Source organism: Lathamus discolor, chromosome 3, assembly GCF_037157495.1.
Source record: "Lathamus discolor isolate bLatDis1 chromosome 3, bLatDis1.hap1, whole genome shotgun sequence".
Taxonomy (NCBI): Eukaryota; Metazoa; Chordata; class Aves; order Psittaciformes; family Psittacidae; genus Lathamus; species Lathamus discolor.
In genome coordinates, this window is record NC_088886.1 from 102,500,654 (window position 1) to 102,525,848 (window position 25,195).

The 25,195-nt window shown below is 41.6% G+C and overlaps 1 protein-coding gene across 2 annotated transcripts in view; it reads left to right on the top strand.

The window, feature by feature from the left end:
* PHYHIPL (phytanoyl-CoA 2-hydroxylase interacting protein like) overlaps positions 1-25,195 on the top strand; it is a 61,031-nt gene that overhangs the window by 18,255 nt on the left and 17,581 nt on the right. The window contains exon 1 of one of the 2 annotated variants that reach the window (XM_065670843.1): positions 4,913-5,142. The exons of the other annotated variant lie outside the window; for it this stretch is intronic. Coding sequence (XP_065526915.1) covers positions 5,037-5,142 — 106 coding nt within the window. The 5' untranslated portion in view covers positions 4,913-5,036. Of the gene's footprint in view, positions 1-4,912; positions 5,143-25,195 lie in introns of those variants that run through there. 2 annotated transcript variants of the gene reach the window in all.

Here is a 25,195-nt window from a genome sequence, read left to right on the forward strand (position 1 = left end):
AGATTCATGAGTAGGTCCCCTAGCACCAGAAGTCACAAGATTACCTCAGAATTATCACAGAATCATAGAATAGTTTGGTTTTTAAGGGACCTTCAAAGGTCATCTAGTCCAACCCCCTCTGCAATGAGCAGGGACACATTCAACTACATCAGGTTGCTCAGAATCACCTCCAGTCTGGCCTTGAATGTCTTCAGGTATGGCACATCTACCACCTCTCTGGGAAACTTGCTCCAATGTTTCACCATCCTTATTGTAAAAAAATATTGTATCTTTTGACATTTTAAAATATGCTTTATAGCCTTGCAAGAAAAGCCTGAATGCATGAACTGAATGCTACTGCTGAAATGAAGTCTTCGTAGTAGGGAAGGACAGACTTTTTGAGATGTATGAAATACTGCATACATCTCACTGGAGTGTTATCAGATACAGCAAGGGCTTCCCATCACTGCAAGGAGCATCAAAACAGATAACAGCAGACAGATCCCTTTCCAAGAGAGGTACAGCCTCAGTACTGGACTTAAGTCGGGGTGCCTGGCGGTGCTTGTTTTCTTTTCAGACAGGGGGAGGAAGAGGGGCAGACTCACTCCAGAGCTAAGACTGAGCACTATTGCTCTGCCTTGGATTTTGCTAGAGAAAAAAAGGGGGACCTGTGCCATCATTCTCCTTGTTTAAGTATTTGAGGAGGTTCCTGCTTTGCTATCTGAGGAAAAAACAGAGGTTCCCTGTGAGATACCATGCGTAGTGCTCCAAGTTGTAATACATCACAGTATGTCTTCACATAGAAGCTGTGTCACACTGTACATTAACCATCCATAGTCAGGGCTTTCATTTAGGGTCTTAAATATTCTTTTGTCTTTCTGACACCAGTGTGTGGATTTTACTTCAGTTTCCACACAGCCCTTTGAAAGTATGTGCCTTAGCATGCTTGAAACACTTGGCATGTCCACTGAAGACAAAGTATGACTGCGAAATTGCAAAGAATTTTTTTCCATGAAACTTGAGGAGTTGGTTGCTAAGCTTAGCCAATGCTCCTTTTAGCACTGACCCAAAATGCTGGTTTTGACCCTTCTGTTTATCTGTCCTTTAATATTTTGCTTTTCTCCTCAAAAGTGACATATTAATAGGAGGGAAAAAAAAAAAAAAAAAGGCTGTCTTTATTCCCTCCTTTTTCTTTCCTGAAAACTGTCTGTAGCCTTTCTGCCTTCTGCTTGCACAGTCCACTGAGCAACAACACAAGTCTTTTTTATTCCCAAGTGGGAAGGAAGAGCTGGAACTGAGTCTTGCTGAAGTCTGAGAAAGGAGGTTTCTTTTATAACTTGCAAATAAAAACCTGCTACTGTGAAATAAAAGAGTGTTTTCAAATAGGAAGAATGGGGTTGCCTTACAGCTCTGTGCTGTACTCTGCTGCTGCTGTGGAGCAGTTTTCCCAAAATGGAGCGCAACAAAGGCAGGACAGAACTGTGTGGGCTGGTTTGTGGGGAGAACAGGAGCACATGGCACCTTTACCTCTTGCTTTTATGGCTTGAATGAGGTTGTAGCTTGTAGGAAAGAAGGCACACACCTCTCCAGAGGGCTAGCAGCCTCTCTGCCTGTTGTAGAATGGTAGCTCTGCAGCAAAATCTTGGTGACCTCCCTGGGAGGCTGTGAATACCAGGCTAAGGCACAAGAGCTGAGGTTGTTGAACCTAGACAGGCAAGAGGTGTGTGTCACAGCTCATGTTTCCTGGTATGTGTATAGTGCTGCTTCTCTCCCCTTATGTGGGTTGCAGTAATAACAGAGACTCTCTTAGAAATTGGTTATGTATTTATCTAAATGTTGAAAGTGTGAAAGGTTGCTGTTCTGGCAATTTTTTTGCAAGCTTTTGCAGCTCTAAACACACGGCACTGCTGTCTCTAATGTTGTCCTGCCTTTGGCAGACTTCCCATTACATAATGTTGACCCATACTTGTTATATGTGACATTTTTTGCTAAACACTGTCAGGGATAATCTGTCACATAACAAACTTTCTGATTATACGTTAAGACTCTGTCATCCTTTAGCACAAATGCAACTTGAGCCTCAGACATTGCCATTTCTTGTTAAGACAAGCAGAGTACAGTTCTTTCAGGTAAGAAAAACACCAAGAGAGTATCATGTGGTTTGAGACTGAAATACCTAGGACTAAATTCACTGCTGAGTGATTGCATGGAATCACATCTGGGAGTAATTTGAGCTTTAAAAAATGTTGAGCCCTAGCCCAGGTGATGGGAGTAGTGATTGGCTGAAGGAAGCACGAAGTCTCAAGTGTGACTCTGCAAAACGCTGTCACAGGCAGGTCCAGCTTGTTTCTTGCTTTGGAAACATGGAGCTGTGGAAAAGGTTTCTCTGCTTTACTCTTCCACTGAAGTCTGACAGTGTCTGTAGACTGAACCAGTCTTTTTTTTTTTTTTTATTAAAAAAAAATAAAAAGGAAAGGGTACTGGTGTGGGGAGATAAATAGGTATAGCTCAGCCAGGGGTTCTTGCTATAAGGCAGCTGAGAAATGAGAGGCCTGAGAGGAATAGAAACACCCCCAAAACTGTCTGCTTTCAAAGAGCAGTGCAAAATCCATTAGTTCCTAAAAACCTGTTTTCAGTTGCATAGAATAAAAAGCAGAGGAGAGAAAGGTGTATAGAATAGAGACAGAGAGAATAAAATGGGAATTGTCTCAGTATTCAAGAATACGATCTGCTTTAAATGGACTTCATATAATGTTATAGCAAAAAAGTAACAAGATTGTGTGAGCTGCTGAAACGGCTGCCACATTGTGGGGAGGAATGAACGTGGAACATAAGGCTGAGAGACTAAATACACTGTCTTCAGAGAAAGAAATTTTCCAGCCTTATGTAGGAAATGACTGTGTGCTAAGAACAGTTGCAGTATCGAGGAGAAAGGTTTTGGTTCTATGCAAGGAATGAATGCTTGTCAGAGCCAAAATTAAAACCTGATGAATGCAGTCTCACCTGCTTTCATTTCTTCCCTCTTAAGATTCTACATTTGTCCTCATTCTGTCTGCACATTCATTCATACATTCGTCTCCCCTCCCACCTCCCCATTGACTCACACTCTCCCTCCCTGTTTGTTATCGCTTCCTTTTAATTTTCTCTTCCTTTAGTTTTCCTTCCCACTCATTCCATTTCTCCTCTGCCTGATCCCTCTGCACACATTTTCCTTCATGGTGAAAAAATAACAGAGACACAAAGAGAAGGAAAAATAGAAGATGAGTGAGGAATGAAAGGGGCAAAGAGTAGACAGTGCAAGAAGGGTGCTCAGCGTTGCACTTTCTCCCCATGCTGAACTACAGATTTTTGAAGTTGTCATAGGAGTCAGGGCTCTTAAAACCTGTTTCTTTCTCTCAGGCAGCAACACTTGGCAGTGGCTTTGTGAAAAGTAATGCCAGAGCTCATTTCCTCAGATTAGCATCCCTAGAAACCATCATAAAGAATAGAATAATCCCAAAGTCCAGTGGAAAGCCATCTTGGAGTGACAAACATCTGGCAGTGCATGGAGCTTGCTGCCACATCAGACTGGCAGGAGGCTGGGCGGTCTTCAGACTCCAAAATAGGGAATGGGAGCTTTAAGACTCTTTGGACTTGCTGGCAGGCAGTGCTGACTGAGAATCATCACAGCCCCAAGCTTGTCATGGACCTGTGTGCAATGAAATGGTGTTTCTCAAAGCAGCCAGTGCTGGTGTCTCAAAGTTGATGGCCAAATGGTCCTGATTTTGGTTTAGTGAAACAACAAAGAGGTACCAGGAATGCTTATTGTAACATGTGGTAGGAAATGGGTTGAAACCACTTTATCTGTAGAGCGGTGATACCATCCCAGCACAATGAGCTGGATCCCAAAGTTAGTCTGTAACCTGGAGAAAGCGCCGTGCTCCTGGCAGCCCCCAAAGCCGAGGCTGCTCCTTCCTCCAGCCTGCAGACCTGTGGGAGGAATGGAGCTGAGCTGTCGCACACCGATGGTGCAGTGCCACACAAGTTTTGGCTTATTCTCCTATTACTCTATATTTTCATTCCTTCTCTAGCCCTGTTCTTGTTCCTGAAACTGCTAACCAAGATGGGATTGTTTCTCCCTGACTGAAAAAAAAACGCTTACTTTTCACCAAAGCTGGGTACATACAGCACCACACACCGCGAGTTATTTCTCCTTCCCACAAAAGGAGCAGGAGGAAAGTGTGCGGGGCACATAGCCAGAAATGACTCGTTCCTTTACCCTGTCCTGCCACCTATAACCTTCTGCCAGCTTTTCGTATCAATTTAACAACGGCTAGTCTGTCCGCCTCCAAATTCTTGCATGCATGAAGGATCACAGTGGATGCTCGCAGCCTTCGCAGCGTAGTGTGAATTACGTGCAGCGGTGGCGGCGGACTGCGTGCTCAGGGAAGGGCAATCAGTGGCCGCGGGTCGTGGGGCTTTTGCCTTAATGCGACTCCCCTCGGGTTACGGAGTAGCCTGGAAGCAAAGCACCCGGCAGCGCCCGCTCCGCGCAGAACAGGTGCGGGCAGCCGTGCCCAGAGCTGGCCGGGTGGACCGGGGGGGTTCGGCCCCCGGGACCTTCGATGCACCCCGCGCAGGCCCCGGCCGCGCCGCAGCGCTGCGCCCCGGGAGGCATTGGGGCCCGGCTGCGGGCCCCCCTGGGCCGTTAATAACGGCCGCCGCGCTCCCGGGGGCTGCGGGCGGTGAGGGGCGGCGGAAGGGACGCGCAGGGGCCGTCGGCACGCTCCTCGCCGCCGCCGTTACATAAGGAGGGGTGGGGGAAGGGAGCGCTTTGACGCGGCGGCCGCGGCCCCTTTAAACGCGGCGCCCGGGGCGCGCTGAGCGCGCCTCTCTGCTGCCCCCTCCCCGCCTCGCTGCGGAGACAAATCCGCTCCCCGCCCGCCGCCCCAAGCCCAGCCGAGCCGGGCGGCGCCGGGAAGCGCTCCCGCGCGGCTCTGCACCGCCCGCCCGCCGCGGAGCCGGCAGCCTTAGCTCTAGACCCGGCGGCGAGACAGCAGGGAGCGGTGAGCGGCGCGATGGAGGCTCCGCGCCTGGCGCGCACCATGAACAGCCCTACTAGCCCCTGCGAAGAGGTGATCAAGAACCTGAGCCTGGAGGCGATTCAGCTCTGCGATAGGGACGGTAAGTCCAGGCTCGGCGCGGCTAATCCCCGCAGACGCAAGATGCTGCTGCCCTCATGGATGCTAATGCAAATTAATCCTCGCGGCGTATGGTCCTTTGTTATCCCCCACGTATTCGTAGGTTCAAGTGTTCCCCACCCTTCCCGCCGCCGCCACCACCCTCTTGCCACTGAGAACAAAAGAAAAAGCGAAGGTTGCACCTCGCTGGAGGGAAGGGAGGGAAAGCCGCCGCTCCCTAAGCCATCCCTCGCGTTGCAGTGCGTTTACCCCTGGGCGAGCCTGCTGCACAACCCTGCCCCTGCCAGGAATGGACGCTGGGGTTTATTCCGGGAGAGGCCATGAGAGCTAGAGCAGGCGCTGCCGGGAGCTCTGGTCTAGAGACGGGGTGATGGCCCTCGTGGGCTCCAAACTCCTTTGTATCGTGGGACAGTTCCTATGCTTAAAATACACGAACGAATCCACTGGCTGGCGGGGGATAACGGCAAAACTTGTTGCCTGTCGCTTGTGCCACCGATAAAGCGGGGAGAAGACCGATATTGGGGGTTGCAAGATGGGATTCGGGGGGAGACAGCGGAAGGCGGCGGGTCCGGTGGACCCCGCTGTTCAGCACCGCGGACAGCACCACGGCGTGCGGTTCCGTGCAGTGCCAGGCGGCCGCGCAGCCGGGGGACCGCAGTGCCCTAGAGCCAGCGGCAGCCCTTCTGGGAGGTGCAGCTACACCGCAAACAGGTGAAGTTTGGGGTTAGAGTTGCAGGTGCGGATATTAAAGATTATGTGGGTCGAAGCAACCAGATAAATGTAAGGTGCTGGTGTGGGATAGCCAAAACTAATTTACATGCTTAAAGCACACTGAGAGCTGACTATGGTGGAATAGAGTAATATTGTTTATGCACAACTATGACTGACAAACTGGACAGAGAAACTCATAGTCAAGCAATGAAAAAATATTTTCTTGTAGAGTGGCATATATTTTATGTTCATATACCAGATTATTCTCATATTCTCATTTGATGTTGAATTATCAAAAATAACTCCTAATGTTTTGGTGCAAAATATGCTTTGGGTGTGGAATGTGTGTTACCTGGTAAATATACCAAGGAATGGAATTACCATGTTGGTGAATGGTACAACTGCGTAAATGAATCTATTTCCTTGTTGTGAGTGTATTTTTGGAGCATAACTGCTATGGGTGATGATTATAGAAACAGTCAGTCCAGCTTTCTCAGTCATTATTTTACAAATTAGTTGTGATTGAATATTTTGCTTTTTTTTGACTGAGGCAAATTCAATATTTTAAATGCTGGATTTTTGTAGGAACTTTATTTTTCTTGAAACATTCAAGAAATCGAGAAGGCATTAAAAATGTCTTTTCAGTAATAGTTTTCATAACTGCATTGCAAGTTCTTTGATTTTTCTGTTGTTTGAATTATAATATACACTTTGATCCATTCACGCCTAACTCACTGCCCAGAGAAACTGAACTATGTTTATAGAAGTGGAGTCTAGACTGTTCTTTAGTTAAGATACCTTTTCATGTTTGTTTATTGTGTTAATACAGATAAATAATGCAATCCTCCTTGTTTGCCTGCCTCAAATAATTGTTAACTCGATGTTAATCATTACAGATTCTATGTGGTTCAGCATATTGTAGTTAAGGACTGCTCAGTTTCTATGGAACAGTGTCATACAGACAAGCAAACGGAAAAATGTAGTATTTTTAGTTTTAATTCCCTTTTGAATAGGCTTTACTGCAAAACCACAACTTTCCAGTAGATCTGGCTTTACAAACTAATCTTTGTCAAGTAAGCCACTATCATACAGCGTCATTATTTCCTACAATACATGGTTGAATTTCTGAAGGAGGCGCCTATATTGGGCATGTCAGATGTGGAACTCAGTGCCTCATTTGGCACAAGACTGCACTTGAGCATACTTTGCTATTTCCTACAGGTGGCACTTATGTATCAAAAAAGCTCATTTTAATGGGAACATAAAAACAAGCAAGTAAAGGTTAAGGTATTAATCTTTCTAGGTAAGCATGTAAATGTATATGTAACATGCTTAGATTCCTAATTGTGTACATGGGTTTAGTTGGTTCATTACATTACAAATAATTGCAATTTATTTTAGGGTATCTGTTGTAAAAGATGTGGTTCTTAAGGTGATCTGCTGGCATCATTGAGGTTAATTAAAATTTTGTGATAAATATTAACATTTTACCCATAGTGAAATAAAAATATGCTAGATTTTAATATTCTGAAAATGCCCTGGATCTCTGAGCTGTAGTAACTGTAAAGGCAACAGATTAAATTATGACAATACATATCCAACCATGATAAATTCTGCAGCACACTTAGTTTGGCATTTCAGACAATGCTGCACTATAAACATAAGCAATAATTGAATTTATATGCAGATAACAGAATATTTTTCTTGTTTTATGAGATGAGGGAATTCATATTGAAACACTTTGTATTAAAAAAACTGGGTTATACCTCCTTTGGAGGTATATGCGAGAGCCAGAAATCCAGGAACTGGAGTGAACAATTAATAACATCACAACAATTAATATCTTTGTAGATTTTGGGTTGTATGATATTTTTTTTCAAAGTGCCATCATTTTTCTTAACGAATCAAGACCATTTAGGAAACTTACAAATGCCAAATAGAAGAAAACAAATATATGCATTTTGGAGATTATTCTTTTTTTAAATAAACGCACCTGATAAGATTTGTTACAAATGCAACAATCTAAAGCAGATTATGAGCTCTTATTTTCAACATTATCTGTTATTTACAAATCTATCTTGCATTATATTTCTTATTATTTAAGGTCTACTAGCACAGCTTAATATTAGTCTCTTGCACAGTCTAGTATGTAGTTCCTTAGAGCTCTGCTGAACTCACTTTGTATACAGGAAAAATTGTATCATCTGTTATTTTCTTTTGCTGTATTTGAACACCACAGCCATATTTCCTTAAACTTAGGTCAGGAAAGAATGCTTAATCTCTGCTAAAAATTCTGGTGACCTTTTTATAAAATTTGTATTAGCCCTACCTAGGGATTAAACCTTTAGGAGGTGGATGGCCTTCGTGTCATGAGCAGGCCAATTCTATGAAAATATATCTAACTTCAGAAAATCATACACTTTGAAAATACTGTGCTTTTTACAGACTTGGTAGAACCGTCTTGGATTTTAGCAGCTGAATTTCCAGAAACTCCACATTGTGGTTGCGCAGTGCTCCCCCTATAGATACTGCACTTTGGCAGGTGTCACCTGCTTCCCATGGTTTTACAGTCGGCATAGACAGGTGGAAAGCGGCAGACACCTGTCAAAATGCAGAAATGAGAAAAGCAGAGCGTCGTGGTTTAAGCCCAGTTGACACACAGCCCTTGCTCACGCACACACACACCCTCTTCCTTCCCCTGCTCCTGGAGGGATGGGGAGAAGAATCAAAAGAATGTAACTCCCACGGGTTGAGATAAGAACAGTCCAGTAACTAAGGTATAACGCAAATCATTACTGCTATGACCAATAGGAATAATGATAAGGGGAATAACAAGGGGAGAGAATACAACACCTCACCACCCACCTACAGATACCCAGCCCAACCGAGCAGTGATCTAACCCTTCTGGGTAGCTGCCCCTAGTTCTACATCCTGGGCATGATGCGCTGTGGTATGGAGTACCTCTTTAGCTAGTTTGGGTCAGGTGTCCTGTCTCTGCTTCCTCCCAGCTTCCCCTCCTCCTGGCAGAGAATGAGACTCAGAAAGTCCTTGGTCAGAGTAAATATTACTGAGCAACAACTAAAAACATCGGTGTTACCAACACTGTTCTCAGGCTGAAAGTCAAAAACACAGCACCACCAGCTACTAAGAAGGAGAAAAATGACTGCTACTGCTGAACCCAAGACACAGAACAACAAACATTCAACAAGGATGCTGGAACTTCAGAGACATGGACTGGGGAGAAGAGCAAGAAAACTGGTCTAGAGGACACTAATAGAGACTTGGGAGTGGCTGGTCAAGGGTGGAAGAACAGGAAGGGTGTGAAAACTGGCATGTTTGTGAGAATTAGATTAAGTGGGAAGGCAGAAATAGGAAAAATGACCCTGAATGAGAACAGGAAAAGAAGATGAATGAGCAAGGAAGTAATCCAACTTCAGGCAGGGTGCCCAGTGAAGTAAAACTTGGAAAAAAAGGCGAGGGGCTGTTCACCCAGATCAGGTGAATTGGATGACTGAGGATGGAGTGAGAACTGGGAACCTGAGAAGAGTAAACCTGGAGATCTGTCTGCAAAGAAGAGACAAAGTACAAGAATAAGGAGGGGAGAATTGTACACAGAGGTTAGGAGTAAAGGAATGGAGCTAAGACTTGCTGAGCAAAGAGGCTGGGACTGAAAGGAAAGCCTTAGGAATAAAGAACAGGACTTTTGATGTGTGACTGGGGAGTAGAAGAAGGGGTGGGACAGGAAAAAGTTCAAGGAACAGGGCAGAACTGGCCATGTTTTGGTATGACAGCCAGAGAAAGGTCAGTGTGTATCAGCACGTCATCTTCCAAAGCCGCTCACGGCTCCAGGATACCAAATTCTCGTACATTCGCCAGCAAAGAATGGTACCATGGTGTCAGGGCTTCAGGGATATTGAGAGTCAACAGCTGCAACTGACTTCAGCAAGAATAGGACCTTTCAAATACAAAGCACACTGCTAAATGCTTGGAGAAAGAGATGTTAACCACCTTAAATAGGCAGTGAAAGTTACTAACCGTGTTTTACTTGTCTGTGCCTCAGTTTTCCATGTGTAAAATGGAAGCAGTAGTATTGCTTTTCCTCATAGAGATGTTTTCAAAACAAACTAATAAATGTTTGTTAAGCAGCCAGGCACTGTAGTAGCCTAGAAAACCCATGAGGTGCATGGAAAAACCTATGATGAATGATGAAAGACATTTTTTTCTTCAGAGCAGAATATGAATAATGTGTAGCACCTAAGTCCTGGAACTACACACTGAACAGCAGCGGATAGCTGTTACAAGAAAAATAGTTCATTATGTATGCACTATTCATTATGTATGCTGAATGAGTCAGAATTTATGTGGAAAAATAGTATGTAATCATGCAGTTAAAGACTGTATCATAATCTGAACATACAAAGGGGCCTATTTAAAGTTATTCAAGTATGCTTCATTCTGGTATTTTTCAACTGTTCATTGCTTGAGCTACACGATCTCACTAATGTGCTTTTAATGTGTTCACTACATATATTTAAAGATAACATTTGGGTATCAGGATCAGAAATGGAATTGGTGTCTTGGCCAGTTTCAGTTACATAAGTCAATTTCATCACCTTCCAAACACTTGACACCACCAAAATTGTTCAGTCTAACAAGCTTGTATAAAACCATTACATCATACAAACTAGGATGTCATTTCTGTTTTATGTATGTTAACAGTTTGCATCTTTGTCTTAACATGTTATTTGAGGACATCTCATGTTTTCTTATTTATTTCAGAAGTTTATTATTATGCTGAAAGATATTTCTGGAGTTTGTAAACAGGAGGTTTTATGCCCATATAATGTACACATTTGCCTTTAAAAGAGAAGGGATAAAGTGGCATCATCCAGTCTCTGGATGCATTCTTCAAATCCCTTTTTTTGGCATTGTGGAGCAGTATCACTGCTATTTCTGAAATGTTATACTTTTAAGTCTCAGAGACAGGGAAAAATTGAATTTCTAGGTAGACTTCTACATGAAGGACAACTGTGAGATTCAAATTTTACAGTAATGCTTACAGTCTTGTATGGATATGCTTGCATAATTGTTCAGGTTTTCTCAAACTATGGGAATTCTGAGCATAGGAATAAACAATTCATATTTTTGTAGTGAGCATAATAAAGAGCTGTTTGTAACTGTGTTATTTTGATAGGAAACAAAATTCAGAGGCATGTTTATTGTTGTTCTGATTCCTCTCCCCAACTGCAAGTTTGGAGAAGTAAATTCACTCTAAATAATACAAACTGTAGCGCTTTTGAATGATAGTATGGCCAACTAGGAAATTTATTTCTTCCATAAAGGCTGAACTTAAAAATGGCATGGGTGAGGTTTGTGGTTTTGTGTGTGTGTGTTGGGGGGTTTTGTTTGTTCTGTGGTTTTGTTGATTTTGTAGCAAGCAATAATGCTGCTTCAGGTAGGAGCTAAAATCTAGTATATAGCTTTAAAAGCTGTCTTGTTGCAAAGAAAAATATGTATTATGGTTTTAATTTTACATTCTTACTAGAGACTAAGATTTCCACATGTAATATTCCTGACTGTTAGGTCACAGAAAAATACTGAATGGAGCCAAGCAACAATTTTAAAGGCTTCATAAATGGTCTTTATAATTGTGGAAGAGAGCTGACGACTTGCCTCTATCTTTCACTTCAGGCCACCATTGCAAGTATTTTATCCTGTCTTGGTTTATATCATAAGCAATGATGCCACTAATAACTAGCAAGGCTTTGACTATCCAACATCCCTGTGTCAAGAAACACAGTCATCCCCATTTTTCCTTTATGTTCTTTAATTTTTAGGGTTATTTTCCTTCCTTCTTCCTCACTCCTCATCTCTTTTTAGAGCTTTATGCCACTCAAATCTGTATAGAATCATAGAATAGTTAGGGTTGGAAAGGACCTTAAGATCATCTAGTTCCAACCCCCCTGACATGGGCAGGGACACCTCACACTAAACCATGTCACCCAAGGCTTTGTCCAACCTGGCCTTGAACACCGCCAGGGATGGAGCACTCACAACTTCCTTGGGCAGCCCATTCCAGTGCCTCACCACCCTTAAAGGAAAGAATTTCTTCCTTCTATCCAATCTAAACTTCCCCTGTTTAAGTTTTAACCCATTACCCCTTGTCCTGTCACTACAGTCCCTAATGAAGAGTCCCTCCCCAGCAACCCTATAGGACCCCTTCAAGCTGCTATGAGGTCTCCATGCAGCCTTCTCTTCTCCAGGCTGAACAGCCCCAACTTTCTCAGCCTGTCTTCATATGGGAGGTGCTCCAGTCCCCTGATCATCCTCATGGCCCTCCTCTGGAGTTGTTCCAACAGTTCCATGTCCTTTTTATTTTGAGGACACCAGAACTGCACACAATACTCCAGGTGAGGTCTCACAAGAGCAGAGTAGAGGGGCAGGGTCATCTCCTTTGACCTGCTGGTCACGCTCCTTCTGATGCAGCCCAGGATACGGTTGGCTTTCTGGGCTGCAAGCACACACTGAAGCCGGCTCATGTTCAGTTTCTCATTGACCAACACCCCCAAGTCCTTCTCTGCAGGGCTGCTCTGAATCTCTTCTTTGCCCACCCTGTAGCTGTGTCTGGGATTGCTCCAACCCAGGTGTAGGACCTTGCACTTGTCGTGGTTAAACTTCATGAGGTTGGCATCAGCCCACCTCACAAGTGTGTTGAGGTCCCTCTGGATGGCATCCCTTCCCTCCAGCGTATCAACCGAACCACACAGCTTGGTGTCATCGGCAAACTTGCTGAGGGCGCACTCAATCCCACTGTCCATGTCAGCGACAAAGATGTTGAACAAGACTGGTCCCAACACCGATCCCTGAAGGACACCACAGAATGTCCATCAGCTGGACATTGAGCCACTGACCACAACTCTTTGTGTGCGAACATCCTGCCAGTTCTTTATGCACTGAGTGGTCCATCCATCAAATTGATGTCTCTCCAATTTAGAGACAAGGATGTCGTGTGGGACAGTGTCGAACGCTTTGCACAAGTCCAGGTAGATGACATCAATTGCTCTACCCCTGTCCATCAGTTCTGTAGCCCCCTCATAGAAGGCCACCAAATTGGTCAGGCAGGATTTCCCCTTAGTGAAGCCATGCTGGCTGTCACCAAGCACCTTGTTGTTTTTCATGTGCCTTAGCATGCCTTCCAGGAGAATGTGCTCCAATATTTTGCCAGGCACAGAGGTGAGACTGACTGGTTTGTAATTCCCCAGGTCTTCCATTTTCCCCTTCTTGAAAATGGGGGTTATATTTCCCTTTTTCCAGTCGTCGGGAACTTCACCTGACTGCCATGACTTTTCAAATATGATGGCCAGTGGCTTAGCAACTTCATTCGCCAGCTCCGTCAGCACCCGCAGATGGATTTCATCAGGTCCCATGGACTTGTGTACATTCACGTTTTTAAGATGGTTTCAAACCAAATCCTCTCCTACAGTGGGCCTAAGGTCTTCATTCTCCCAGTCCCTGCGTCTGCCTTCCGACACTTGGGCCGTGTGGTTAGAGCCTTTGGCAGTGAAGACTGAGGCAAAGAAGTCATTCAGAACCTCAGTCTTCTCCAAATCCTGTGTAGCAAGCTCTCCCGATAGCTTCCGGAGGGGGCCTACATTGTCCCTAGTCTTTTTTTTATTAACTACATACGTATAGAATCCCTTCCTGTTATCCTCAACATCCGTAGCCAAGTTTAATTCTAACTGGGCCTTAGCTTTCCTAACCTGGTCCCTAGCTTCCCAGACAACATCGCTGTATTCTTCCCAAGCCGCCTCTCCTTGCTTCCACCTTTATAAGCCTCTTTTTTCCTTTGAATTTTCCTCAACAGCTCCTTATCCACCCAAGGAGGTCTTCTGGCCCTCCTGCTGCACTTCCTTCTAGCTGGGATGCAACACTCCTGAGCATGTAGCAGGTGATCCTTGAATACCAACCAAGAGTCTTGGGCCCCCCTGCCCTCTAGGGCTATATCCCATGGAACCTTACTAAGCAGGTTCCTGAAGAGGCCAAAGTCTGCTCTCTTGAAGTCCAGAGCAGTGAGCTTGCTGCACTGTCCTGAGGATCTCAAACTCAACCATCATGATCGCTGCAACCAAGGCTGCCCTGGAGTATCACATTTCCAGCCAGCCCTTCCCTGTTGGTGAGCACGAGGTCAAGCATGGCACCTCTCCTTGTCGGCTCCTCTGTTACTTGCAGAAGGAAGTTGTCTTCCACACAATCAAGGAACCTCCTGGATTGCTTGTGCCATACAGTACCATCCCTCCAACAGATGTCAGGGTGGTTGAAGTTCCCCATAAGAACAAGGGCCTGTGAGCATGAGGCTGTTCCTATCTGTCTGTAGAGTGCTTCATCCACAGAGTTCTCTTGATCAGGTGGTCTGTAACAGATCCCCACAGTAATGTCTCCCATCGCTGTTCTCCCTTTAACCCTGATCCACAAACTCTCTGTTAACTGATCACCTGTCCCCAGAGTTCCGTACTCTTCAGCCTATCCCTAACATAAAGTGCAACTCCCCCTCCCTGCCTGCTGGGCCTGTCTTTTCTAAAGAGACTGAATTGATTACTAACTGTAATTGATTACTAACGGATTTGTCTGGCAATGACCAAGTTATATATTATTAACTACTTAAATCTTGCCTGGTATTCTATTTGTGCCCTATTGATTTAATTATTCTTCACTGAAAATTTTCTAGATCCTTTATAAAGCAATTGAAATGCCTGATATGTAATTGTGCCAGATTCATATACAGAAGCACTGTGATATATGCTGATATTGCTAGGTTGAAACTCAAATATGTTAATTTCTACTCATTCTTATAATTAAGGCTTTTTAAACATTACTGTCTCCCATGTATGTCCCTTCTTCTTTGTGCTTGTTTCAGATTATAGTTCCCAGATGCATTCATTTATTCTGCCACTGAATCCATTTTATCAGTTTCTGCCTATGTTTTTAAGCCATCTTGTGCTTGCAGCTCCTTCTATTTTAATGTTGTCTGCAATACAGAAATGTGATCTCCCTTTCCAGATCGTTCATAAAGATGCTTACTTAGCCTGGAACCAGTCACAGGCCCTATGGTAGCCCATTAGACACCTGAACTCTTCAGCTATATCAATCTCATCTGTCAGCCAATGTTCAGCCCTGCAGATCTTAATAAGTACAACGGCAGGAGGAGTCATTTAAGGAAGAGAAATTCTATTCCCTCCAGCATCTGAGAAGCAAGAATGCCAAGTCAACCCCTCACTTTAAATTTCATTTATGGTCTGCAAATCTCAAAGATAAACCTCTTTTTCTTCAGTAAGAGTTAAGCCATTAATATGTTCTTCATCTGTTTCATCTTCCTTCTTAAACTAGATTTAGTGGTTTTCTTCTCAGCCTACTTAATCTGATGGCTCTGCCAACTCTGGTAAGCTGTGTTCCGAGTTTACACCTTCGAATTCACTATTTACCCTGCAGTTATGCCTGTATAACCTAGATCAGAGTCTGCCCTTCAGGCCACTTCAGCTTTTACAGCAGCTTTCCAGTGAGGTCCCTGCTCCCAGAGCCATAGCTTTTAGAACAAGCAGAATATCACTTTTGTCATGTAAGGTGTGGGGGGAGGAGAGGCTACATCACATTCTTATTTAGAGTCCTCTGGTATTTCATCATTCATTTCTGAATGGGTTCCAGTCAGATGTTATGATGTTTGATTGTCTCCGAAGGCATGCTGAAGCTTATCTTCCTGACCTTGGTTTTCCTTCTAAGGCTTCTCTGCCTCATTAGTTTTTGCCCCTTTTTTTTTTTTCCCCTCCAGAATCTTGAAGGATGTCCTCCTTTACCCGTTCCTTGTAATTTCCTCACCTTTTGTTATTCACAGCCTCCTTAGGCGGGTTTGGAGGCCCCAGCTTTTCTGAATAAAGCAGTTTTCAGTTCTCCTTGTGCTGCTGAAGTAGTGCCAGCATTTTTAACCACAATTGAGGAGGTAATATTTAAAAATACTTGCAGTCTGGGTTTTTTTTTTTTTAGTCCAGTTGTTACAATAGGCACATCTGCCATGCTGCAAGTTTTCTTGGCCTTTTGTGCTTTATGCGACCTGTAAGGCTATATTCAATTCTGTCTGAACGCAGCCCAGAATCATCCATTCTGTTTTCTTTCTTTCTTTTGACAGAAGTTTTAAGCATTGTACTTACAGACTACTTTCTTCAAATTTATAAACATGTAGAAAAAAATACTACTTACATTGCCCGTACATGATACAGGTATAAAACATGTCACTGCTATAGGAAAGTATGAGCAAATACAATGCTTATGATGCTGGAATTCTGGAAAGCTCTGCTCCGGGATCACTTCCTGTGGTTTCCACACTAGGTTTTGTTATATGATGAATCTTCCTTTATCTGACCTTGAAAATGTTTCCTTTAGCACAGGCAGTTTGGTTGGAATTTGTTCTGTTTGTAGCTGGATCAATTTTCACAGCAGTGTTTGTAGGTGAATCATTAATCAGTTTTATTTTATTGTTTTCACAGAATGTTCTTGTTTTATTTATGCTTGAATGATCCTCAAAACAAGTTTGGTGTTACTCTTTCTTTCCTGCAGAATGACAGAAAGTATTATCAGAGTTGCACTTGTTCTTAGTTCCAAGGACAGAATGTCGTCCGGAGTTTATTCCTCCAATACTGTTAAGTCACAGACACAGCTGGTAGCGCAAGAAGCATAGTTTGAGGAATTCCCTTATTAAGCTTTGTATATCAATGCACTCTCATTAGAAGAATTCTGCAATTCACGATTGTCAGAAGCATCCCATAAATTTATTCCCTGAGCCTCTCCATTGGCTTCAGTAAGACTTCATGTAAAAACGCATTTGTGTTTGTAACACAGCATGATTCAGAATTTACAGCTACTGTACTCTCCTAATTTTTGTTGTATGTATTCTACCTTACTTCATACAGATAGGCACATGATTTGGAATTTCTCTCTTCAAGTTTGTCTAGATTTCATCCTTACTTTTTGGCTAGAAATAATGTTTTTAGAAAATTATTCTGGTTTTTGGTGGTTTTCTTTCCAGTTCATTTCTGTGTGTACTCATAGTTGAAAACATACAGACTTCAAAATCACCAGGATAAAAAGATGTTAAAAGGCTGTTTCACTCCTGGCTCGCCATAAATACAAGTATACAGTATTGGTGGAGTGATTCATGCTGTCGTTAGTCCTTGTAATCCAACTTATGTAAAAGGAAATTATACATGAGTTTATATAAACTAAGGGATAAAATTAACAACAAAGTATGCAGCAGATTGTATTTTAAATGCTACTAAGATGCATCTCATGACATAAAGTAAATATTATGCACTTACACTTTTATCATGGAATTTATACTGGTAATTTAATACAAATGCTCAGTAGTAAATGTGGCTTTCAGCGCACCAATGTTTCTGACAAATTTCTAGCCTTTACACTTTCACTGTAATTTCTAGGCATATCTCTAATCACAGGAATTAAAATTCCCCAATCCTATCTTCTCACTGAATCCATTGCATCATAGAAAAGCTCTGTCCCTCTGGTGTGAACTGTACGGAAATTTTAGCCAGTGTCACCTGTGCACTCGTGACACAGCTACCACCTTACTCTTCATGAGAGGACAGGTTTGAGCAGTAAGATTTCACGCACATTTTATTGGTATTGTTTCACCTCTGCCCATGTGTAGAGGTTACTTTCCCTTCCCTGCTAGATGGAGGCAACTGAAACTACTGGTACATTTCTTTGTTTCCTCTCTCTGTGAACTGCTTTGTACCATGCTTTGGAATCTCAACCCGTTGAATATGTTGCTTCTGTACTTCGCTTTGTCACTCTGTTTAGGTAGCATGGAGTTCTTAAATCGTATTTGATTTACAGGGATCTGAGTACAGCAGCTTTTCTAGAGTATGAGAGTTTAATTTCAAGTTCCATGACACATCAGGTAGCAAGGTGCTCCAGCATGGCCTGTGTAGTGGGAACATGTCCATGTCCAGTACTCTGCTTTCTCATAGCTATACAGGTGCAAGGCAGACAGAATCAGGTCCCATATGTGAAAATAAGATACTGATTCTCCTCCTTCTATTTTTGTATATTCTCTAATGCTTAGCTGGTTTTGGTATTGCTTCCTTGAGCAAACCTTCAGCAAACCGAGAGGGCTGTCTAGTGAGGCTGTCAGCCCTAATGCCCTAATGCAAGTCTGCAGCGCTCAAGATGGAAGCCATACAGTGAAACTAAATTCTTTCATGTAATCTCACTACGCTTGTTATATTTAGCTCTTATAGTAGGGAGTATGGGTTGGAAAGCACTACTTGAGATGCTTTTAAATGCTATAAATCCAAAAGATGAAAAATTAAGCTAAATATGAATTCTTTTTAAGTAACATACCCAAGGGGACTTGATTCACTTCGTGAATTTGCAGTAGGTTGTGCAGCTGTTCCTATATACGTAATAATCCAGTTTTGTTTTACCCTGATCACAGTTGATCACTTATTATGTTCCAATGATTGTTTGATGGTCTGAATGATAAGACTACAGAAGACTTTGTAACAAAAACTATTTAAAGTATTCAACTGAGCTGTGCTTTTGAAAAAAAACAAGCAAACTATTTAGGACCATAGTGTTCCAATGGGTTTGGATGTGATGGTTCAGAATTGTTATAGGTTTGTTTTTACTTTATTACATTGGAACTTCTGTTTGAGTTTTCTCTTCTTCATTAGACAATCTTCACTGGAGAATTGACATGAGAGATCTCTTATGAACAACAGCAGGACAGAAAAATTATGAGCGGGAGTCAAGTCTTGTAATAAACGCACAGTCTATATATTATACCATGTCTGAGTGAGGGGTGAATTCTAATACAGTGGTAACCCTGCTTAAAGATTTCTTTTCACTGCTGTATTCATAGCTGTATATTTGTATATTCTAGTATCTGTGAAAAGGTTGAGCTCATTGTAGCCTTCCCCTCGGTAGGGAATATTTAATGGGGTTGTCTCTCATTTCTGCATGCTTGCCTACCTTAATGAAACTGTCAGCAACCTAAGTTATCTATGAGCTCTCTACTCTTGTCAGAGGTTCAAAAGTTGGTTGCAGTCACCCAAAGGCAGACCTATATTCAAAGACCTTGACTACATTTGGTTGCCCTAGGAAACCAGCTGAAAATGAAACAAAACAGAACAGCTCCACTCCTGACAAAAAAAGGATCTCGAAACCCCTATGTCCTTTGTTTGTTGGCCTGAGAGAAAGTCTGAAACCTGCATAAAGAATAAATTTTAAAGAATAGTACAAGTTACATAGTAAAATCTCCTTAACTATTGTGAATATATAACACATTTCAAAACACACACAGTTAAAAAGCACAAAGTGGTGGAAAACAGAGCCAAAGCCTATTCCTTACAAGAGATCTGTGTGAAAAGCACACAGCAATTAATTGCCAGTGTGCTGAAGTGAAGAAATGCTCATTCATGCTGCAGACTGCCAGGGTATCCAGTAAGTTACAAAAGCGCACTTATATAAAGCACCCTACTTTCTCAAGCAAAATGCATCACAAAATTGTGTTCCCCAGCCTTGAGTTCTCTCTGGTGCTCTCCATTGATGAGTTTTGTCTTTCTCTCTGGGCTTCCCTTTGCTTGAAAGAAAAGTGGGTCTTAAATGAGAAACCTGTGTTATCAAGGCAGTTGCAGTTTTCAGACAAGCTGGCAGGTCAAATTAATACCCATGTGAATACAAGGCTGCCTCTCCTTGCTAGGTCTGAACTAACATGACTTAACTTGAAGTAGAGAATGTATTTTCAGTTTTGATTAAGACACAGCTGCAATAAATGGCACAAGTTACTGCCAGCCAAATAAGAATGAGGTAAACAAGTATGAGTGTGAGGTTCATAGTAATGAACTAAAACGAAAGTTTCTCTCTCTCTTTTGTTTAGTGATATGTGAAAATGCAGATTGTGAAAGGCCACTTCTCTAATACACAGCTAATATTAAAAGAAGATTAAGGCCAATGCTTTGTCCTCAGTTACTGTGTTAGATGAAGAGCATTGGAGCAATTAGGCCAGTGACCCAGAGCAGTGTAACTTGGGTTGGAATCTGGCCCCAAGCAACTTGTTCAGGGTCATACAGTCAGTGCTTTCATCTCTGAGGTCTGTTTTCCTTCACTGCTTGTCTTGGAGACATAGGCAGTCCCACAGTCCCAGAGGCAGCTGTACTTACTCATTCATCAGGAGAGAAAATCCTCATGCCGTAAGAAGCTCCAGTTCCCTTCCTGCTCTGAAATTTGCCCTTTAATAATCAATAGGGTGGAAGTCTGCTGAAAAATGTCACTTCCCTGTTTTCCAGCAAAATAGTACTAAGATAGCATCCCTCCGAAAATAGAGTACAAAGTGGGTCTGAGTGCAGTCTGAAGTATGGCCAGGATTTCATAAGGAGGCACAGGCACCTGACAAGATAGGCTTCTCCTGCCAGATGAATAAAGTACATGTGATAAACTGATCTGCTTTTATAGTAGTCTTTCTGATGTAGTTACTTGCTTTCAAAATCTGAAATTCCATGTAACTGAAGGCATGCATTATATGCAAATTCTAGTATAGATAAGTGGCTGTAAAGTTTATTTTAATTTTTAAATGACATTTAAATTAAGCTAGAAGATGGCTTAGAGCTTTTCGCATCCGTTATTACCTTCTTTCCATTTCAGCATCTGAGAAATACTCATTTTAATTAAAATCTGTTTTTAAAATGCATCTTGTAGTCAACACATGCTGAGAAGAGCCACTTACCACCCATGCACTGTACGCTTGCTGTGCTGAACAAAATGGGAGCATTACTTTAATTAGTAGTAAATATTGTCATGGCTTAGTGTTTGTGGGCTACTATAATGTCCTGTTTGATTTCAGGAAGGTAGAATTGCACTAGCCTAGCTTAAATGGTCAGAGGCATAAAAACTGATGGTGTGCCAGCAGGAGTTGCAGTGCAGCTGTAGCTATTTTTGTCATACTGCAATTCTCATTCCACAGAAGGTTGCAGAGAAGCTTGTTTAGATTCAGTGTGATGAGGGATAGTAAAAAAAAATAAACCCACATCTTTAGTGTAAGCAGCCTAAGAGAACTTCAGTGGGAACAGTATGTCAATATCAATCTTTTTGCATATATGAGTCACTCAGCAGACAGGATGAGGAGCAAGGTGCTCATGTTTGGTGGTATTCCAGTTTCAGTTTATCTGGCCAATTCAGTTTACCTGGTTTTGATATCCGTGGGTCATAGAAGGAGTCCCCACCACTTCTCAGTTGTCTACCACAAAGATTTGGTCAGGCCTTAGAGCATGCTAGGATCAGTAGATCTGCATATCTTAGATAAGGGAAAAAGTAGGCATGTTGGCATGTCTATTTAACCTTCTGGACTAGGTGGTTTTTTAGCGTCTTTCCCGGTCCTTAATGACAAAATGTGTACCTACGTCACAACCTTCCAGCTGCACACTTTTATCTGATAATGTTATTCTTAATTTTTCATAATTTCCCGTGCATTTTTTAACACAGTGAAAATTAAATTCTGTGTGCACGTGTTTGTTTAGCTTAGCATTTTACTGAGATAACACTCCTCAACTTACGAGTAATAAACATGTGAAAAGGAAAGAGGAAAAACTGGGTAATAGTGGCCCAGCCTTGTGGAACACCAAGTACCTTACAGAAGCATAGAGACATCTGGTTTTCAGAAAAATGTTCTTTAAAAAAATCCATCAAGAGTAAAGGAAACTCTATAAAGGTATAACTGTATCAACAAAAGCTTGCGTTTGTTTCCATTTTGGTACTCAGTCTATCTGAAAGTCTAGGGTTTTGGCTGCTATTGACATTCTGAAAATGTGGTTTAGTTTTTGAAGAGTAGAGTATAAATACTAAATGCTTCTAAGACATCAGGATACCCAATAATAATGTAATCTTAGTGAAAGAATAAGGTCAGCCTTGCCGTATTAGCCATGGACGAGATTTTCAGTCAGCTTTTGTCTTATGCTTTGGGTTTGTGGAGATCATGTGTGCCTCCACTTTCAGCCATAGGTATGAATTGTTAGATATTTGCAGTCATGTTTTCAGAAGCTCTCAAGTAACTCAGCTTAAATCCTGTTGATTTCAGTAGGACTCTTCTAAATCATTTAGGTACTTCTGAAGATGTTACCAAGTGTTACTTAAATTTTTGCTTCAAGTAAAGAGGAGTCAAAAATCAAAAGAAGAATTAACACTAAATTGGAGCAATTGGATGACAACAACAGAGGGCAACTCACAGTGATATAACTGAACTTTCTTTATGGTAATAAGAGGAAACAAATATTTTGAGAAATTAGTTTAATGATGCAATATAATGCATTATTTATTTTTAATTAAAATTAATCAAAATGCAGTTATTGAATAACTTACCTTTAATTGCAGTTAGCAAGATAGAAATCCATCCACATTCAAGATTAAATGGTCCTGAGATGTTTGATCCTATTAGTGCTTTCAGAAAAAATAACATGGGGATAAGTGAAAAACTCTGAAGTATACGCAGAGAAATTATTCTTGAAAGTTTATCCCTTTGAAAGTATCAGTCTAGAGGGTATTTGTGAGTCAGATGCAGATTTTTTTGCTTTTGGAGTTCAGAAACTGGTTGCAGTGTAATACTTACTTTTCCACCCATGTTCTTTTCCTTGTTTCTTTCTAGCAGGAATCTTGCAAATTATCAGAGGTTACTGCTGCATCACCTGAATCATCAGAAATGATGAATGCAATTTTGGAAATAATTAGGAAGGGTGGCTTCGGCTAGCTCTTAACTTCTATGACCCCCTCCCCAGTCTCTGAAAAGAATTTAGACTCCTCCAGGACAAAGTTAAATATGAGAGCTAACTGCAGGTACTCAGATTATCTGGTTTAGGACACTGTCTTTCTTCAGTGAGTGGTAAGTGAGCCTGAGGATACTCACTGCCTAAAGCTGATGTTGGTCTTTGTTATTATTTTCTTCATTCTTAGCATAGTAAGAGTATTGTGGTTTCCACAGAAGTACATCATATCAGTATTGCAGATGAACATCGTTGCAAGTCATATATATATATAATCTTCTGGAAGGTAGCCTTTGCTTTTGAATTAGAGGATGCATGTTTTGTATAAAATTTATTCCAGGTATAATTTCACAGACATCTGTGGTCTTATCTCAGGACAGAATGTTGTTCCTGCTTTTTTTCTCGTTACTGTATTTATTGTCATCTTTAAGAAGCAAAGAAATGTTTGGGGTTTGTTATCTTTAAAGCAGTGCATGCAGCCCAAGAAATCCACTCTTGGGAATTTTGTATCTAAGCCAAAATTTATATTCCACAGAAATGTTATAACAGGATTATTTGGTGTCTCCTTACTAATTACAGTAAACTTCCCTGTACAGATACACTTAATTTCCTGTTGAATGTTGTACTCAGTGTCTACTGAGAGAATGCTTGAGCTGTAAACCAAAGCCCTACAGCTCTGATGACATAATCACATTCCAAAATATTCCAGTGTAACTCTTTATTTGCTACTACTAGCTGTCTGCACAAGATTGCAGAATACATGATAGTCAACTGCTTTTTCAAAGAGCAAATGAGTATCTCAGTTGAGTTAGTATTCATGCAAATGGTGAAACTTGACTGGGCTGCATGCTTTTCCTTCATTATGCACCATCCTTCAGTTGCTATACTACATGTCCTGTCAGGTAGCAACTGAGCCTTAGAGACATATTTGTGAAATGAGAGGCTGCTTGAAGAACAAGGTGTCAGTCCTGTAGCTGGCAGCAGGCAGTGAGAAAGGAGGTTTGGGAGAGAGTGGGGCGTTGCTCAGTAGGAGCTAAGAACCTTGCACATTCTTTGCTGTCAGTGGCAGGATTGAGATATTGGGCTGCTCCTGATTTGAATCATGGGACCACTTGTAAAGTACATTTGTTCTCCATGTGAGATGGAGGAATAATTGACTCCTTTGCAAAAGGCTAAGTTCTTTAATACAGAAACTAGATAATCTGGAGATTGATCAGTGCTTTACATAGGCATAGTTTTGGGTACCCTCTCTGCTGAAAGAAATGGCTGTAGTAAAGGCAAAATTGTGCTCACAGACAACAGTTGCATTCTCTTTGTTTTGCAATGTGGAATATTCCTGTTGAAGTCAATGGTAGATTAGTCGGAAACAGCTAAATTAAGCCTGGAGTTAAAATCAAGTAACAAGAGAATCTGAATGTATCTGAAAGTTTCAGAAACACTCAGTAAATACAGATATACATATTATAGTTGTACATGGTGATGCTTTATTTTCTAAACTTTTTTTTTTTTTTTTTTTACATTTTGGTCAGAGTGCACATTATCTTACTAGAAGATGCACAACAGGAGCATCAGACACAGGGAAGAAATGGGGAGAAGATTTAGAGGGGTTTATCCCTCTAACGGGATTTATAGAGCCAGGCATTTTCTCTTTATCTAATGTAGTAATTGGTTTTGCAAGGACATTTATTTAGAAATTATTCTTGAATATGCTTATATAAATATAAAAATCTGTATTGGGAGTTAGTTTACCAGGACTGTGGGGAAGAGGAGAGAGACATTTAAGAGTCTGAAACTATTCAGTCTCTTATTTGTACATGAAAAAAAAGCACAAATAAAGTGTGAATGTCACTTAAGTAACATTGTGGATAGCAAGTTGAACTTCGAAATAGAATAGCTATCCTGGAGCTATTTGTTATGTGGCCTAACAAATAACACCCTTGATTGATAGTTTTACAATTGTTATTGTATTTGTATTTCCACTGTGTGATCAGTCTCTTTTGAACAAGGTGTTGTGCACATTGAAATTCTTTATATTGAGGTTAATTATTTGCTTGGTAGGGACATATTGTCCTTGTCCTGTAAAACAGTTTTATGTAGCTAGCAATTAGACAGTTCATTCCAAAGCTCAGGAGAAAAATATTATATTGTATTTTTGCTTAGTTATATTTAAAGTATGAAGCTCATATGGAATTTCCTGGCACTTTCCTGTCATTTTCAATGGCTATACAGAAAGAAGGATTCTCCTTTCTATTTATTTTTTTCAGGAAATACAGTGCCTCCACAGTAAATTGGAGACCTTAGTCTGAATTATAACACCCAAATATTGTTAGTCTGTATCAGTTTTATAGAATTACAAACTTAATATTTCACCTTTATAGAGCTGATATATGACCAACTAGCTGAATTATCAAGACAAGGAAAGGCAGAAATTTCCATTTCAGAAGGTGTAAAGATGTCTCTGTTCATTTCACAGGAGTTACTGTTTCTAAATCAGTTGTTTTCAATTG